Genomic DNA, 15,414 nt, shown 5'->3' on the forward strand with positions numbered 1-15,414 from the left:
GTGTTTTTGACAACGTTCTCGGTTTGTTTTGTCACCTTCAACTTGTTTGCATTAACCCTCAGGTCTCTGGTTCTGATATCACTTTGGAATTTTATCAAGTATTTACTGTTTCGTTTAACAATTTTATCCTACTCAAATGTATGTTTTCACCCCACCCCCATGCATTGAGTTTAATTTGCTATGTTTCTGATCATTTCAACATTATCAGCTCTTAGGCTGTTTTCTTGTTAATTGTTAATTGCATTTTCAAGTTTAATGTCATCCGTCAATACTAGTACAAATTCAGATTGATGCACGGTGTTGCTTTAAAATGTTTCGTTAAAGACGTGTGGAATCAAAACCTCTTATGGAGAAAGTGAAGGAGTTCTTGGAAAATATTCAATTTCTTAGAGAGCTGACATGGATTTGTGAAACGTGGGGTTTGCCTCACTGAGTGAATTTTCAGAAGCTGTGAACGAAGGAGTAGATGATGGAACGTCTACGGATGTAAGGTATATGAATTTTCAGAATGCACTTAATAGATTTCTATATAAGTGTTATGCCTCACTGATGAAGTATGCCAAAATGAAATCTCACTATATTTGGAGCCATCACAAATGTTAACGTTTTTGCAAAGGAATCAGAATACCTGACTTTCAGAATCACAATGACAGGAAACATACACCAGGTTATTGTATTTAACAAGAATGATTATTGGTTACAAATAAGCAGATAATATGTACAGTCAAATAACACTGTAGAAAAGTCCAATCTTCTTATAAACTACCACTCTACACAAAGGAACGCACAGAAAAAAAAAGAGTTGTGATCAGATGGAAAGACTGGGACAGCAGCTAAATGGCTCCTGTTCACAGGGTTTGCTGAGATTGTCCTTTAGAATTGTCAGGAAGTGTTGCTTCATGATCGTTTGTCTTCAGCTACTTTCACTTCTTTGAGGTAGAAAGGGAGTGGCAGGTTCACACCTGTAATGTCTCTGGCTTATATATTAAGAACCATAGTTTACAGGAATAGTTGAAGGGGTGGTGGGAACTGGCTTTCCTCAGGCTTAATGTGTTTTATTACTACAGAGAGAAAACAGAACTCTTGACACTGCAGAGGACTGATGGCTTCTTTTAAAATGTCAACGTACAATTGATACGTCGGCAGATTTTGGTAAGATCTAAACGAAAGAGGGTTGTTGTCGTGGGTGATTGTAATTTTCCATATATTGACTGGGACTCATATAGTGCTTGGGGTTTGGATGGGGCAGAATTTGCTAAGAGTATCCAGGAGGGCTTATTGAAATGGTATATAGTTAGTCCAACTAGGAAAGGAGCTGTACTGGACCTAATATTGAGGAATGAACGTGGCCAAGTGGTCGTATCTCAGCAGGACAGCAGCTCAGAAACAGTGATCATTATTCAATAAGCTTTAAGTTAACGATGGATAAAGGTAGGCATAGTTGTCAGGTGAAGGTGCTAAATTGGGAAAAGGCTAATGACAACAATATTAGGCAGGAACTGACGACTGTGGAATTGAGGCAGATGTTTGAGGGTAAATCAACATATGGTATGTGTGAAGCTTTCAAGTGTAAGTTGCTGGGAACTCAGGACTGGCACGTTCTTGTGAGGATGAAGGATAAGTACGGCAAGTTGGATAATGAGAAATATTGTGAGTCTAATCAAAGAGCAAAGAAAAAGAATTTATCAAGGCCAAGAGGTTGGGAACACATGAAGCAAGGGCGGAGTACAAGGAAAGTTGAAACAAACTTAAGAACGGAGTCAGGAGGCTTAAAAGGCGTCGTGAAAAGTCATTGGCCAACAGGATAAAGGAAAATCCAAAGGCTTTTTATATATGTATAAAGAGCAAGAGGATCGCCAGGCAGAGTGTTGGTCCACTCAAGAACGGGAGAAGGAATTTACATGTGAAGTCAAAGGAAATGGGTGAGGTATTAAATCAGTACTGTGTGTCAGTATTCATCACAGAGAAGGGCTTGGTGGATGATGAGCCTGCGGAGGGATGTGTAGATATTTTGGTCATGTTGAGATGAAAAAGCAGGAGGTATTGGGCGCCTTGAAAAATATTAAGGTAGACAGGTTCCCCAGGGCCTGATGGGATATACCCCAGAATACTGAGATCGGCAAAGGAGGAAATTGTTGCGACCTTGTGGGAAAACTTTGCATCCTCCCTACAGGGGAGGTCTCAGAGGATTGGAGAATAGCCAATGTTGTTCTTTTGTTTAAGATGGATTGCAAGGATGATCCAGCTAATTTCAGGTCAGTGAGCCTTAAGTCAGTGATAAGGAAATTATTGGAGGGGATTCTTTGAGACATGATTTACTCACACTTGGAAATCAGTGGGCATATTATTGAGAGGCAACATGGTTTTGTGAAGGGGAGGTCGTGTCTCACAAACTTGGTTGCGTTTTTTGAGGAAGTGACGAAGATGGACGATAAGGGTAGGACAGTGGAAGTTGGCCAAATGAACTTCAGTAAGGCCCTTGACAAGGTCACTCAAGGCAGGTTGATACTGAAGGTAAAGTCACACGTGGTCAGAGGTGATCTTGTAAAATGGATAAAACAACGGTCTTGGTCATAGAAGACAGAGGAAAGCTGTGGAAAGGTATGCTTCTAAATGGAGAGCTGTGACTAGTGGCCTTCCTCAGAGATCAGTGTTGGGACCACTGCTGTTTGTAATATATATAAATGATTTAGCGGAAAATATAACTAGTCTGATTAGTAGGTTTACTGATGACACAAAGGTCGGTGGAATTGTGGATAATGATGAGGACTGTCAAAGGATACAGTTGGATGTAGATCGGTTGGTGACTTGGGGAGAGATGTCAGATGTAGTTTATCCAGAAAAATGCAAGGTAATGCATTTTGGAAGGTCTAATTCAGATGGAAAATATACAGTAAATGGCAGAACCCTTGAGAGTACAGATAGGCAGAGGGATCTGGGTGTGCAGATACACAGGTCACTGAAAGTGGCAACATAGGTGGAGAAGGTCGTCAACAAGACATATGGCATGTTTGCCTTCAACTGCCGGGGCATTGAGTTGAAAAATTATCAGGTAATGTTACAACTTTATAGAACCTTAAGTTCAGCCACATTTGAAATATTGCGTTCAATCTGGTCACCACACTACCAGAAGAATGTGGTGGCTTTGGAGAGGCCACAGAAAAGATTTACCAGGATGTTGCCTGGTATGGAGGGCATTAGCTATGAGGAGATGTTGGAGAAACATGTGCTGTTCTCACTGGAATGACAGAGGTTGAAGGGTGGCCTGATGGAGGTCTTCAAAATTATGACGGGCATGGACAGAGTGGACAGTCGGAAGCTTTTTCCCACTGACCAGGGGCTATAGGTATAAGCTATGAAGGGCATGGTTTAGAGGTGATGTACGAGCCAAGTTTTTTTTACACAGAGGGTGGTGGTTGCCTGGAACTCACTGCCGGAGGACGTAGTGAGAGAAGATACTACAGTGACTTTTAAAGGAAGTCTTGACAAATACATGAATAGGATGGAAATGGAGGGATACAGTCCCTCTATTGCTCTTTTGCTGTCATTATCATTGTTCTTTGTTCTATAACATGTTCAGCCACCGGGAAGCCAGAAAAACAGCTGTTGACAGAGAAAAAAATAACATTTGTCATTGATAACTGGTCGCTAGCCCAGGGATCAGTCAGCTACTACCTGCTAGCTACATCTCAATCAGTTCACGCAAACTCGATTCTAGTTCATCTATGCTTATTTCCACTACTGCATGAACAAACCGCCGTTATAATGTGTGTCAGTCTATTTGCTTTTAACAAGCGCAGTAATTCCTGAACAAACTTTGGCTTTTGAAGCAGCTGTTTTCCCATTTCAGCTCATGATCAAAAACAGAAAATAAAAATATATGGGCTTTACATAAGAAAGCAACTGGTAAAGTTGGATCTCAGGGAATTGAATGGAAATGTTAACTTGGTTTTTAAGTGAGTGGAGTGACAGGGTAGAAGGATTGAGGATATTCTAATTGGTAGGATGTCACAAGTGCTGGTCAAAACGAATTACTGTATTCTTTCATGAAATAGAGGAGCAGACTTAACACAACACGGCATGAGTTTACACTGTGTGAAGCTGGATGAACACAGCAGGCCCAGCAGCATCAGAGGAGCAGGAAAGTTTGACGTTTCTGTTCGAGACCCTTCTTCCGAAAATCTGCATGAGCTCCTCGGGGTAGTGTCCCGAATGGTCATTGTCAGTTGATTATTGAATAATAATCCTTCTATAATGAGGGAAGAAGTGTGGAGGTTGTTAATTGTTGAAAGAATTAGTACTATTCAGAATCCGAACAAATTTGTGACCGTAAAAGCAAGACCTGGACGACATTTAGGTTTGGGCTGAAAGTGGCAAATAACATTAGTGCAACGCAGAAACCATACAATGAATTCGACAAGACAGAACCTCAATATCTCTCCTTAGCATTCAGTGGTGAATTCCTCAATAAACGCATTCATCACGGTTATATTTGAAAGTAATTTGAACTTGAACCAGCGTTATGAAAACTATGGTGAGAATAACAGGCCAGATCTGGGAATAATACAATACTTAGTTCCATTCTGAAGGCCAAAAGTCTGCCCACTAACTAAAAGGCAGAAATGAGGAATGTGATAGACTGCTGACTTCTTGCCTAGATTCGTGGAGGATCCAACAACACTCGAGCAGTTCCTTCCAGTCCCGGAATAAATTAGCCCATTTGATCCACACTCTACTCAGAGGCTGAAATATTCACTTCCTCCACCACCAATGCACAATGGCAGCCATGTGCACCAGTTACAAGATACGCTGTAGTATATCACTCAGTGTCCTCCACAGTACATTTCAAACACTTGACCTCTATAATCTAGAAGGACAAGAACAGTAAATGCACGGGACACAACCATCTGAAAATTCCCTTACAGGTCACATACCAGCCCGACTTTGGAACTATATTCCTTTAATGTTGGCTTTAAGTCCTTAAATTCCCTTTCCATTGGCTCTGTTGGTCTGCCTTTATTAGTGGTTCAAGGTGATAGGTCACCTCTTTCTCAAAAACAATTAGGCATGTAAACAAACTTTGGCCCAGCTCGTGATGCCGACACCCAATAAAAGAATAAAAATAAAAATTGAATGCAATGTTACTTGCTCTCGAGATATGCCGGGTTTATCTTCGCGGAAAGAAAACAATTGATATCGTTGGGGACGCAGGGTTGAAGAAATCCATCATGCTCTCTGTTTACCTTCATTTGTGCGGCTTGGTATCCAATTTCGCTTGGCAGCAAAGGAGGCAACAATGACCTTCCCAGAAAGTGTGCTTTGTTTGACAGAATTTATAAGCTGCGTTATTTATTAGAATTTCGGTGTTGCTGAGAAATTCGGCGCGGTTCAATGCTGAGAATACTGTCACTAAAGCTGGAACGTGAGGCAGGTCATCTGCGAACAAGGTAATTAATACGGAAGAACTTATTTTGGACAGCGCTACCGATCTAGTTTTGCCTCTTTACGAATCAATGTCGCATTAAATGTGAGATTCCTTGGTCGCTGATTAGACCTGAATTAATATCCCAATTGCCAAGAACAATAGGCTCCTTCTCCTAATGGCAGCATTCATCTCTCATTGCATAACATATCTTCCAAATATGGCCACAGATTTGCAATGTCTACATTTAACTTAGTTAAAGTGTTAGGGGCACAGCGACCCCGAGCATTTGACAAAACACGAGACTGGAATAACCATAAACGGGATTTGAGTTTAGAATCTCCTGGGAACAGGTTGCGACTGTTAAATATCGCGGTGCAATAGGCCGCTTGCACCAAAGCGATGAAAGGTCGAATCAAGTCTTTATTTCCCGTGACTTCTGAGAAAACCTTCAGGATTCTCTAATGCCTCTGTCTTGCATAAGGAGCGTTTTCATACTGGCTCCAATCCTAATAGTCGTCTCCGCCGTCGACACATGCAAACGGCAAGAACAGTTCAGCCTTGGAATGTTTCAGGATGGGGACGTCATCCTGGGCGGTTTGTTTCCAATACATTTAAGAGTCGCGCCGGATTATAGATCATTCCAATCTCACCCTCAACCAGTGCGCTGTGTGGAGTGAGTGATAGTAATCTTTGAAAATTCTTCCGTTTTGGATGGAATTGATTTCGAACATAATTTGTCGTTTCTATGACAAATCCTTCATTATTTTTTACTGCTTGTCCGTTCATGTGTTATGTTCTGCGCTTTCACAAAATGTTTTATGGATCAGTAAACGTTAGCATGCAGGATCAACAAGAAATTTCGTAGAGAAACGGAGTGCTTGTCTTTATTGCAATGTGAATGGAATGCATCTGGTGGGTGTATATATTGTATTTGCACAGAATTTGCTGAAACTGTTTCTGGAGCAGTGAGTATTGTTTGATCTCTTTAATAAAAAATACCATTTAGAAGCAGTGTAAAGGGCATACGCTCAACTTATTCAGGTAAAACCTAAGTCATTTGAGTTTAGAAGAATGAGAGCTGATACTATTGAATTAAAGGAGATCCTAAGAGGCCTTGACAGGTAGGTAGATGTTCAGGGGAGGCAGGAAAATTCGGAGATATAATTTGAGAAAAAAATCTGTTTTTGATGGATGTGCACAGAAAACCATCACTCTGACGTTGTTTAGTCCGGGGAATTCTGCCACAGAATGTATTGGAGGTTGTTTCTTTAATATTCAGGAGACGTTTTTAAAAATAGAAAATGAATTTAAGGTCTGTTGCAGCGAAAACGCCGTATGGGGTGGTGGTGGGTGGGAGGGCTGGAGTGTTTGGTTATGACGTTCAGGAATTTGGAGTTGAGATCACAATCTGCTCATCCACGAATTTACGAAAACGTTGAAGACCTATCAAAAGATTGAATGGCCTCCGCCTGTTCGCTTTTCCCTATGTCTTCTGTTGTTTTATGGTTCTTTGCTCCTCTTTCCTACCTTCTTTCCATTCATTTATTTACTGGACCCTTATATGGTTGAGTAACGCGATGAGACTGTAACAACAGGAAACATAGGGGCAGAATTAGGCCATTTGATCCATCACGTCTCCTCCGCCATTCGAACATGACTGATAGGTTTTTCATCACAATTCTCTTGCTTTTTCCCTGTAACCCTTGATCCCCTTACCGGTGAAGAGCCTCACGATTTCTGTCTTAAACACACTCAACGACGACTTCCACTGCCCTCTGCAGCAACGAGTTTCACAGAGTCATCACTCTCTAGCTGAAAATATTCCTCCCAATCTGTGTTCTAAAGTATCGTCCCCTCACTCTGCGGCTGTATCCTGGGTTCTTCGTCACTCTGACTAGTGGAAACATTTCCGCTCCCCACCATACCCACCCCGCCACATCACCAGGCCTCTCAATATTCTCTTAATTTCAATCAGATCCCCTAATTCTTTCCAAAATCCACGAGGACAGACCCAGAGATCAGAACCACTCCTCATATGCCAAGCACTTCTTCCGTGGAATCGTTCTTGTGAAACTACTCTGGATCTCCTCCAATACCAGCACATCCGTCCTTAGATATGGGACCCAAAACTGCTCGTAATATTCCTAAAGCGGTCTGACGAGGCCTTAATATAGTCTCTGCAGTGCATTTCTGCCCCTGTATTCTAACTCTTCTGGACGCATTTTCTTTCGTTCTCCCAATTCTGGGATCGAAGTCACAATTCTCAGTGCCATGAGATTGTTTCCTCCTTTTGTTCTAAATTTCTTATTATTAATATGTTTCAATGAGCTGCCTGTCAGGATTCCGGAATTTCGGGAAGCTAAACGCTGCTATGTACCGGGTCTTATTCGCTCCAATGAAAATACACGGTCATATTGCAATTTAATCACTATAAAAGTTGCTTTTGCTAAGATATTCAGAATTCTACAATGAGTCATAATATAAAATGAATTTTACTGCGTGGAATGAAATTAAATTCTGCTGTATGGCAGGTTTAGTCAAAGTGGTCTTCGTTGGACACTCACCATGGTATTCGCCATAGAAGAGATAAATAGGAATAGGGAGTTACTACCTCACACGACGCTGGGTTACGAAATTTTCGACAGCTGTGACGCATCTTCCGAAGGTCTGAAAGGAGCTTTCAACTTACTGAAGGGAAGAGGCAATGGCGCTCCCAACTCCACGTGTGCTGGAGTCCCATTAGTACCTGTGATTGTGGGAGATGGCGCGTCATCGCAATCTATCGCAGTGTCTCGATTAGTTGCTCCTTTCGCTATTGGCCTGGTAAGATTTATCAATTAATTTGCGATAAGTATTGACAGGAGCGAGGCAAAAGCTCACCCGCGTAGTGTCCAGGGATGTGGTGGCTGGGTGGAATAGCAATGGCAAATGCGAGTTTACAGGGATAGGCTAGGATGCTCTTCGGTAGTTATGTATAGATAGGTTGGGCTGAATGGCTTATTTATCACTGTAGGGATTCGATGAATCTATGATTACGTTTATAAAAATAAAACGCTACAGATGTTTGAGGTCTGAAATAAAAACAAAAATGCTGCAAATATTGTCTCTGCAGAGTGAGGGTAGAACGGAATATGGTTCCTTGGTCTGAAAAGGTAACTCGGTCCTCCTGTCTCCACAGAAATTGTCTGAACTGCAGACTATTTCCGCCATTGTCAATAGTTATGTACATATACTGTTTTAGTCGCAGTAGAGCTGGATAAACAGGTAAACAGGCTTACGGTAAGGAAGATCCAGACAGGAAATAAAGAGAAATATTGAGATTGTTGTTGACTGGAACTATCGTCCCAGTAGGTGAGTGGAAACAAATTAAGAAGTGTTTTTGAATTGAATGAACAGTTGAAGGAGAAATATTTACAGACCTATTGGTTAAATTGTGAGTCTGTGTCGATCGCTGTTTTAAAGAACGAATACACCTTAAGTGATTAAAATAAAACAAGAAGAACCAATGGAACAAAAAAAAACAAAAATTGCTAGATTAGCTCACAGGTCTCGCAGCATCTGTAGAGTGAGAGCAAAATTAAACTTCTCGGGTCCGCCGACACTTCCACAGAATGGTGAATGCTGGACATCTGAAACAAAACAGTCCTATTTCTGAACAAGCGGTTACTGAATCGAAATGTTAACTCTGCTTTTGTCTCTGCCAGACCTGTTCACCTACTTCGGCAATTTCTGTTTTTCCTTAAGATCTTCTCTCACCCTGTGCTGGGCTCAGCGCTGGTGCCACGATTTCAAATATCTCAGTTCTTTTCCCCCGCAGGTCAGCTACTTTGCGTCATGCTCTTGCCTCAGTAATAAGAGTGAGTTTCCGACATTCTTGAGGACGATTCCTAGCGATGCTGTTCAAATGAAAGCTTTAGTTCGACTCATACACCACTTTGAATGGACCTGGATCGGAGCCGTGGCTGAAGACAACGATTATGGTCGCTTCGGAATGAGGTCTCTCATTGAAGAGGCGGCGAAGTTTGAAATCTGTATCGCCTACATCGAATTCCTTTTACCCGGTCGCACAAGACAAAGAGTGAGCCAAGTTGCAAAGACCATTAGAACATCGTCTGCTAAGGTGTTGATAATGTTCTGTGGCGAGAGTGACGCCATGTCTTTGGTAAACGAACTCAGAATGTAGAACATCACCGACATTCAGCTAATCGCGAGTGAAGCCTGGATCACATCTTTCCAACTATGGAGAGCAGAAACTGTGGATATTTTATCAGGAACAATCGGCTTTGGAATCAGGCGAGCGGAAATTCCAGGACTGAGAGAGTTTCTAGTCAAACTTCATCCTTCCACAGCACCATACAATACGTATGTTCAAGAACTGTGGGGCCACGTCTTCGGCTGTAGCATAAAAACCTCAAATCACAGCCTGAAAGAAAACATGTCAGCGTTTCCCTACAAACCGTGCACCGGTTCAGAAAACCTAGAGACGGTTGAATCTGCATACTCCGATGTGTCGCAGTTAAGAGTTTCCTACAATGTATACAAAGCGGTATACGCCATAGCTCACGCCCTTCAGAATTTACAATCGTGTGAAAATGGGAAAGGCCCATTTGTCAACAACACATGTGGTCAAAAGTCAAAAGTTCTGTCTTGGCAGGTGAAGAACAGTAGCACGCTACTTGTCATCTGGTAAAACGGAGTAATGTATTGCCTCTCGCGAAATTAAAGTATACAGCATGTTCCGTTCTATTTTCTTTGTTGATTGTAATTCGCTCAATGCCCTTTGTCTTATTTTTATCGCTGTAATGTTCCGCATGTTTAAGATCGAAGATGATATTTGTCTTTCCCCTTTAAAAGCTTTTACACTACCTGAGGGAGGTACGTTTCACCAGCCAGTTTGGGGAGGAAGTAAGCTTTGATAAAAATGGAGATGCTATTGCTTCCTATGACCTGATAAACTGGCAGAAGCGTCCTGATGGGTCGATTGACTTTGTCAATGTTGGCTATTATGACGAAGCGTTGCCGAAAGGGGAGGAACTCGAGTTGGATGAAAGTAGAATTGTGTGGCACAGAACAGCTCTTCAAAATAAGGTAAGCTCATTTTAAACGTACCATGTCTCCGTATCGGGTAAGAATCAACCCCACAATCACATTGATTTGGACGATTACTATTGTTGAGATTTTCGAGGATTCCTACCATCTGTTATCGGATTAATTCTGGTGTTCAGTCATTCCTTGTGTGAATAGCTATGAATATGTAATATTCAAAGTCTGCTATAGTATTTCGAATGTCGAACCAAAGCATATTACGTTTGCGTGCAGTGGAACGGGTGGTGAATTCAAAACTAAGGTGATTGAACAGTATGTTAAAAAGTCTCCTATAAATCTTTTGAAGAAAGGATTTTTTTTAAAGTAAAAATCACATTAGAGTTAATTTATTGAAGATTTAATTTGCTGCCTGGACTTGACGAGGACAGTGTATTTGGTAGTAACAGGTGACTTTGAACAGATAATTCACGAAACTGCCCCATCATCGGATTTTTCAGCATAAGAAATGTCTCGTTCCGTTGAAAACTATGTTTGAAAGAACTCTGTTGAAGCAATTACTCAATTACATCGTATAGTTGTATCATACAACAATCTGCGAGGTAGGATGCTCTATTCATGCTATTCATTAATAGCACAACATTCGAAACACAAGATCTCCACCAACTATCAGGAAGAAGGCAGTAGTAGATATTTGGCAATGCCATCCCCTGCCAGATCGCCCTCCAAGCCACTCATCATCCTGACTTGGAAATACATCAGCTCTCCGTCAGTGCCGTTGGTCGAAATCCTGCAAATCCCTCCCTAAGTTCATTCTGATCAATCGACAGTAAGTGGACTCCAGCCGTTGAAAAATGAAGCTCACCACCACCTTCTCAAGAGCAACTAGGGACCGGCAATAAATTATTGGTCCAGCCAGCAATGTTCTCATCCTATGTGTGAATTAAAAAAGAAGTGGAGCAGTGTCTTTGTTGATTCTAACTTTTTCAATATTTCAACTGTCTTTTCAAACTAAGACACTTGTATGTTTATTTGACTCCAATTTTACAATTGCACATTTTGGTTTTCATTAAGTTGACATTATTTTGTTGCATATCCAAATAAGTATTCTTATAATTAAGTGCCGTCATGTCATTTTATTCTGAATTGAAATGAGAATGGCAACACTCTGCCTCTGGCCTCCAAAGTCTAATCCTTTGGTGAAGAACTTAAATTATTCTCTGTGGGAAACTTAGAAATTCAATTCGACAGTCCCCGGTTCAACGATGTATTTAGGAGATATTGTCAACATCCAAACTAGGCAATGCATTTCCCTGAGGGAGGGAATCTCTTCACTTATTTATTGAGACAGATCGACAACTCTAGTCGCGCGCAGCTGGGTCAATTTCAATTATTTTCACTGTATCTAAAAATGACTGTCCATTCGTCCATATGATTAGAAACAATATCGAAGCGAGATCAAATTTACAGATATGACGACTACTTACAGTTTTCCCATTTATATCAATTTAAAATTTGTTACTTGATTCAACAGGAGGAAGGTCGGGTTGGATTATCACAAAAGGGAGCAGTACGGATAATAAATCCGAATGTTTATCGAAGTGTAAAGAGATGATAGCGGTAAAAAAGAGACTTTCTTAGCCAACAATGAGAAACATATATTTCAATTCATACCAACACAGGCGAGGCAATGTTGCAGTGAACATTGAAAATTACACAATCCTCCGTCATTAGCTAAGGCTGGATGGTTGTGCTTCAATGCATTTTAAGAAATTCCATAGACCCAGTATCTGGTAACTGACTTTGAGTTGTTAAAATATCGCTTCTGTCTCCATAGGCCCCTCTCTCAGTGTGTAGTAAAAGCTGTCTTGCAGGTACCAGAAAAGCAGTACGTAAGGGTCAGCCTGTTTGCTGCTTTGATTGTTTGCCATGTGCCGATGGGGAGATCAGTAACGAAACAGGTAGGCAAGAATGAGAACAATCGTTAATATTTCAGCAGTGAGTTTGGACCACGGCAAATGTTGTCTTTTTACTATGATATTCAGCTTTAATCTACAAGCATACTTTTGAGCTTTTAAAATATACTGTTATTTCACAACAGGTTCAATAGAATGCATCAAATGCCCGTCAGATTACTGGTCCAATGAGCCAAGAAATCAATGCATTCCGAAAGAAATTGAGTTCCTCTCCTTTCAAGACAGCATGGGAATAACGCTGACGGCGATTTCAGTGCTTGGAGCTTGTATCACAGGGGCTATTGCAACTGTATACTTACATTTCATAAACACTCCTATTGTAAAGGCCAACAATTCGGAATTGAGCTTCCTTCTATTAATCTCATTAATACTGTGCTTTCTGTGCTCCATTGCATTCATCGGACAGCCCTCAGCATGGTCATGCATGGTGCGGCACACGGTGTTTGGAGTTAGTTTTGCTCTATGTCTTTCTTGTATTCTCAGTAAGACTCTGGTAGTCCTAATGGCATTTAAAGCAACTCTGCCGGGTAGTGATGTTATGAAATGGTTCGGACCCAGACAACAAAGGTCAATTGTTTTTATCTGCGCATTGATTCAAGTAATAATATGTGTGATCTGGTTGTTGACCTCTCCCCCACTCCCAGCTAAAAACACCAAATATCAAAATGCAAAGATTATCCTCGAGTGTGGCGTGGGTTCCACAGTAGCATACTGTAGTGTGTTTGGTTACATTGGCTTGTTAGGCTGCATTTGTTTAATTTTAGCCTTATTGGCCCGGAAGCTGCCGGACAGATTCAATGAAGCTAAACTCATAACGTTCAGCATGCTCATATTTTTTGCAGTTTGGGTGACATTTATTCCAGCTTATGTGAGCCAGCCCGGAAAATACACGGTGGCTGTTGAGGTATTTGCAATTTTAGCATCGAGCTTTGGATTATTGTTCTGTATCTTTTTTTCAAAGTGTTACATAATCTTGCTAAAACCCGACGAGAACACCAAAAAACATGCAATTGCTAAAAAATGTACAACCGTAACGTAACAAACGAGTTTTGTAAATTCGGAAACATCATGTGACAATATGTTGAATTACTTGTGTGGTTTTACAGTTCATGCAAATAGCTTCGGCTTTTCTTGCATTCCGTTCTAATACGATTGCTCGGTTTCAATGTACATTGCAGAAAAATGTTAAAATTTATAACATATTCAGCGTTTTGTATAAGGTGGAAGAAGTCATCGTTTGGTTTTGACTGTTGGTTTGCTGTCAAAGCCGAGGTGAATATTTCCAAATATTGTCGCAAAATGCAAATTAAAAAAGAGAAACTGGTTTCAATGTTAGACAACATCAGACTCTACGTAATTCTGAAGATTAGGAAGAAGTGACGGAAAAGTCGCCACATCCCATTCCCGACTTCCAATTATCTAATTGTGGATTTGCTGCACATTCCCGTATCTGTCACAAATGTTGATCTTTCCTGCTGATCTTTCAGAATTTTGCTTTGATCTGAGTATTGCAGTTAAATGAGTTTTTTCTGTCTCACCAACGACAGATGAAAGAGCGCGCTTCGTCTCCGAGAAGTGTACCTTCAGTTGCCCCGTTGCGCATTTTCAGCATTTTCATTTGTAATAATAAATGGTTTGCCAGAAACACTTGAAAATATAACGGCACCCGTGCAATGACATATGAGGCAGGAAAACAATCCAATAAAATTGACGTTGTATTGTTTTTTTCATTTTATGTGCGTGACAATGAATGACGAGAAAGAAAATATCTCGATTTTGACACCTTCACTGCGTTCCCTCTATAAACGATTATAGCTTTTCCTTCTTGATCGAACTGTATTGTGGAAACACAGAAAATAGAAACTGGGTAGGCCATTCAGCTTCTCGACCCTGCTTTGCCATTCAGTTAGGTCCTGTCCAAACTTCTACCTCGAAGGCGCACTACCTAAAGACCTCATTTTCTGGAAATGTATCAGTCTCTGTCTTGAAAGTACTTGATGACGAACCATCTATAGCTCTCTGTGGCGCATAATGCGATAGGTTCGCCAGCCTCTAAATGAAAAATGATCAGTTTTTTGTTCGAAATGGCCTATCCCTTATTCTGCAACTATGCCACCCCCACTGACCCGCCTTCCCCACACCCTGGTACTATACTTCCATTCTGAAAAGAAATCCCTCCTGCACCTACCGTGACAAGAAAATATAAAACGCTTCTCTAGAGGTCACCTGTCTATGTTAAAAAGGCAACTGTAAAAGTATTGAGGCGGACTGAGTTGTGCGCCACAGGGATCAGAGCCAGGACTGCAACTATTGACAGCTGAGATAAATTGCTGGATGGTATAGATGCCAAATTTTCCAATGATACAGATTGTTAGCAAAATAAGTTGTGCAGAGAACAAAAGGAGTGTACAAAACTGCACAGATATGTTAAATGAGTACTCTAATATCTAAACCAGAATAATACAAATTGTGCAAGTCAGGAGAAAACTGCTTGGCAATGCACTGTTTTAAGGAGATAACAAGTGTCGATTTGGATGAACACAGCAGGCCAAGCAGCATCGTAGGAGCAGGTAAGCTGATGTTTCGGGCCTAGATTCTTCTTCAGAAATTGGGGAGGGGATGGGGTTTCTGAATTAGGTAGGGAGAGACGGGAAGGCGGATAGAAGATAGATCGAGGGGAAGGTAGTTGGAGAGGAGATAGACCGGTTAAGGAGGCACGGATGAAGCCAGTAAAAGTAAGTGCAGGTTAGGAGGTAGGGAGGAGATAGGTGAGTTCAGGGAAGACGGACAGGTCATGGGGGCGGGATGAGGTTAGTAGGTAGGAGATGGGTTGGGGCTTCACGTGGGAAGAGGGGATATGTGGGGGGAAGGACAGGTTAGGAGCGCGGGAATGAGGTGCGTTGGTTTTGGGATGCGGTATGGGGAGGGGAGATTTTGAAGCTTGTGAAGTCCACATTGATACCATTGGGG

At 41.3% G+C, this 15,414-nt stretch overlaps 1 protein-coding gene across 1 annotated transcript; it reads left to right on the plus strand.

The window, feature by feature from the left end:
* Positions 1–6,496: 6,496 nt before the first annotated feature.
* Positions 6,497–13,483, plus strand: LOC125457673 (extracellular calcium-sensing receptor-like). The gene is made up of 7 exons (XM_059650831.1): positions 6,497–6,546; positions 7,957–8,248; positions 9,243–9,604; positions 9,671–10,079; positions 10,280–10,513; positions 12,306–12,429; positions 12,570–13,483. The coding sequence occupies exons 1-7, from the start codon at positions 6,497–6,499 to the stop codon at positions 13,481–13,483; spliced, it is 2,385 nt and encodes a 794-aa protein (XP_059506814.1).
* The last annotated feature ends 1,931 nt before the right edge of the window (positions 13,484–15,414 follow it).

The sequence above is a fragment of the Stegostoma tigrinum genome, chromosome 14 (assembly GCF_030684315.1).
Source record: "Stegostoma tigrinum isolate sSteTig4 chromosome 14, sSteTig4.hap1, whole genome shotgun sequence".
Lineage (NCBI taxonomy): Eukaryota > Metazoa > Chordata > Chondrichthyes > Orectolobiformes > Stegostomatidae > Stegostoma > Stegostoma tigrinum.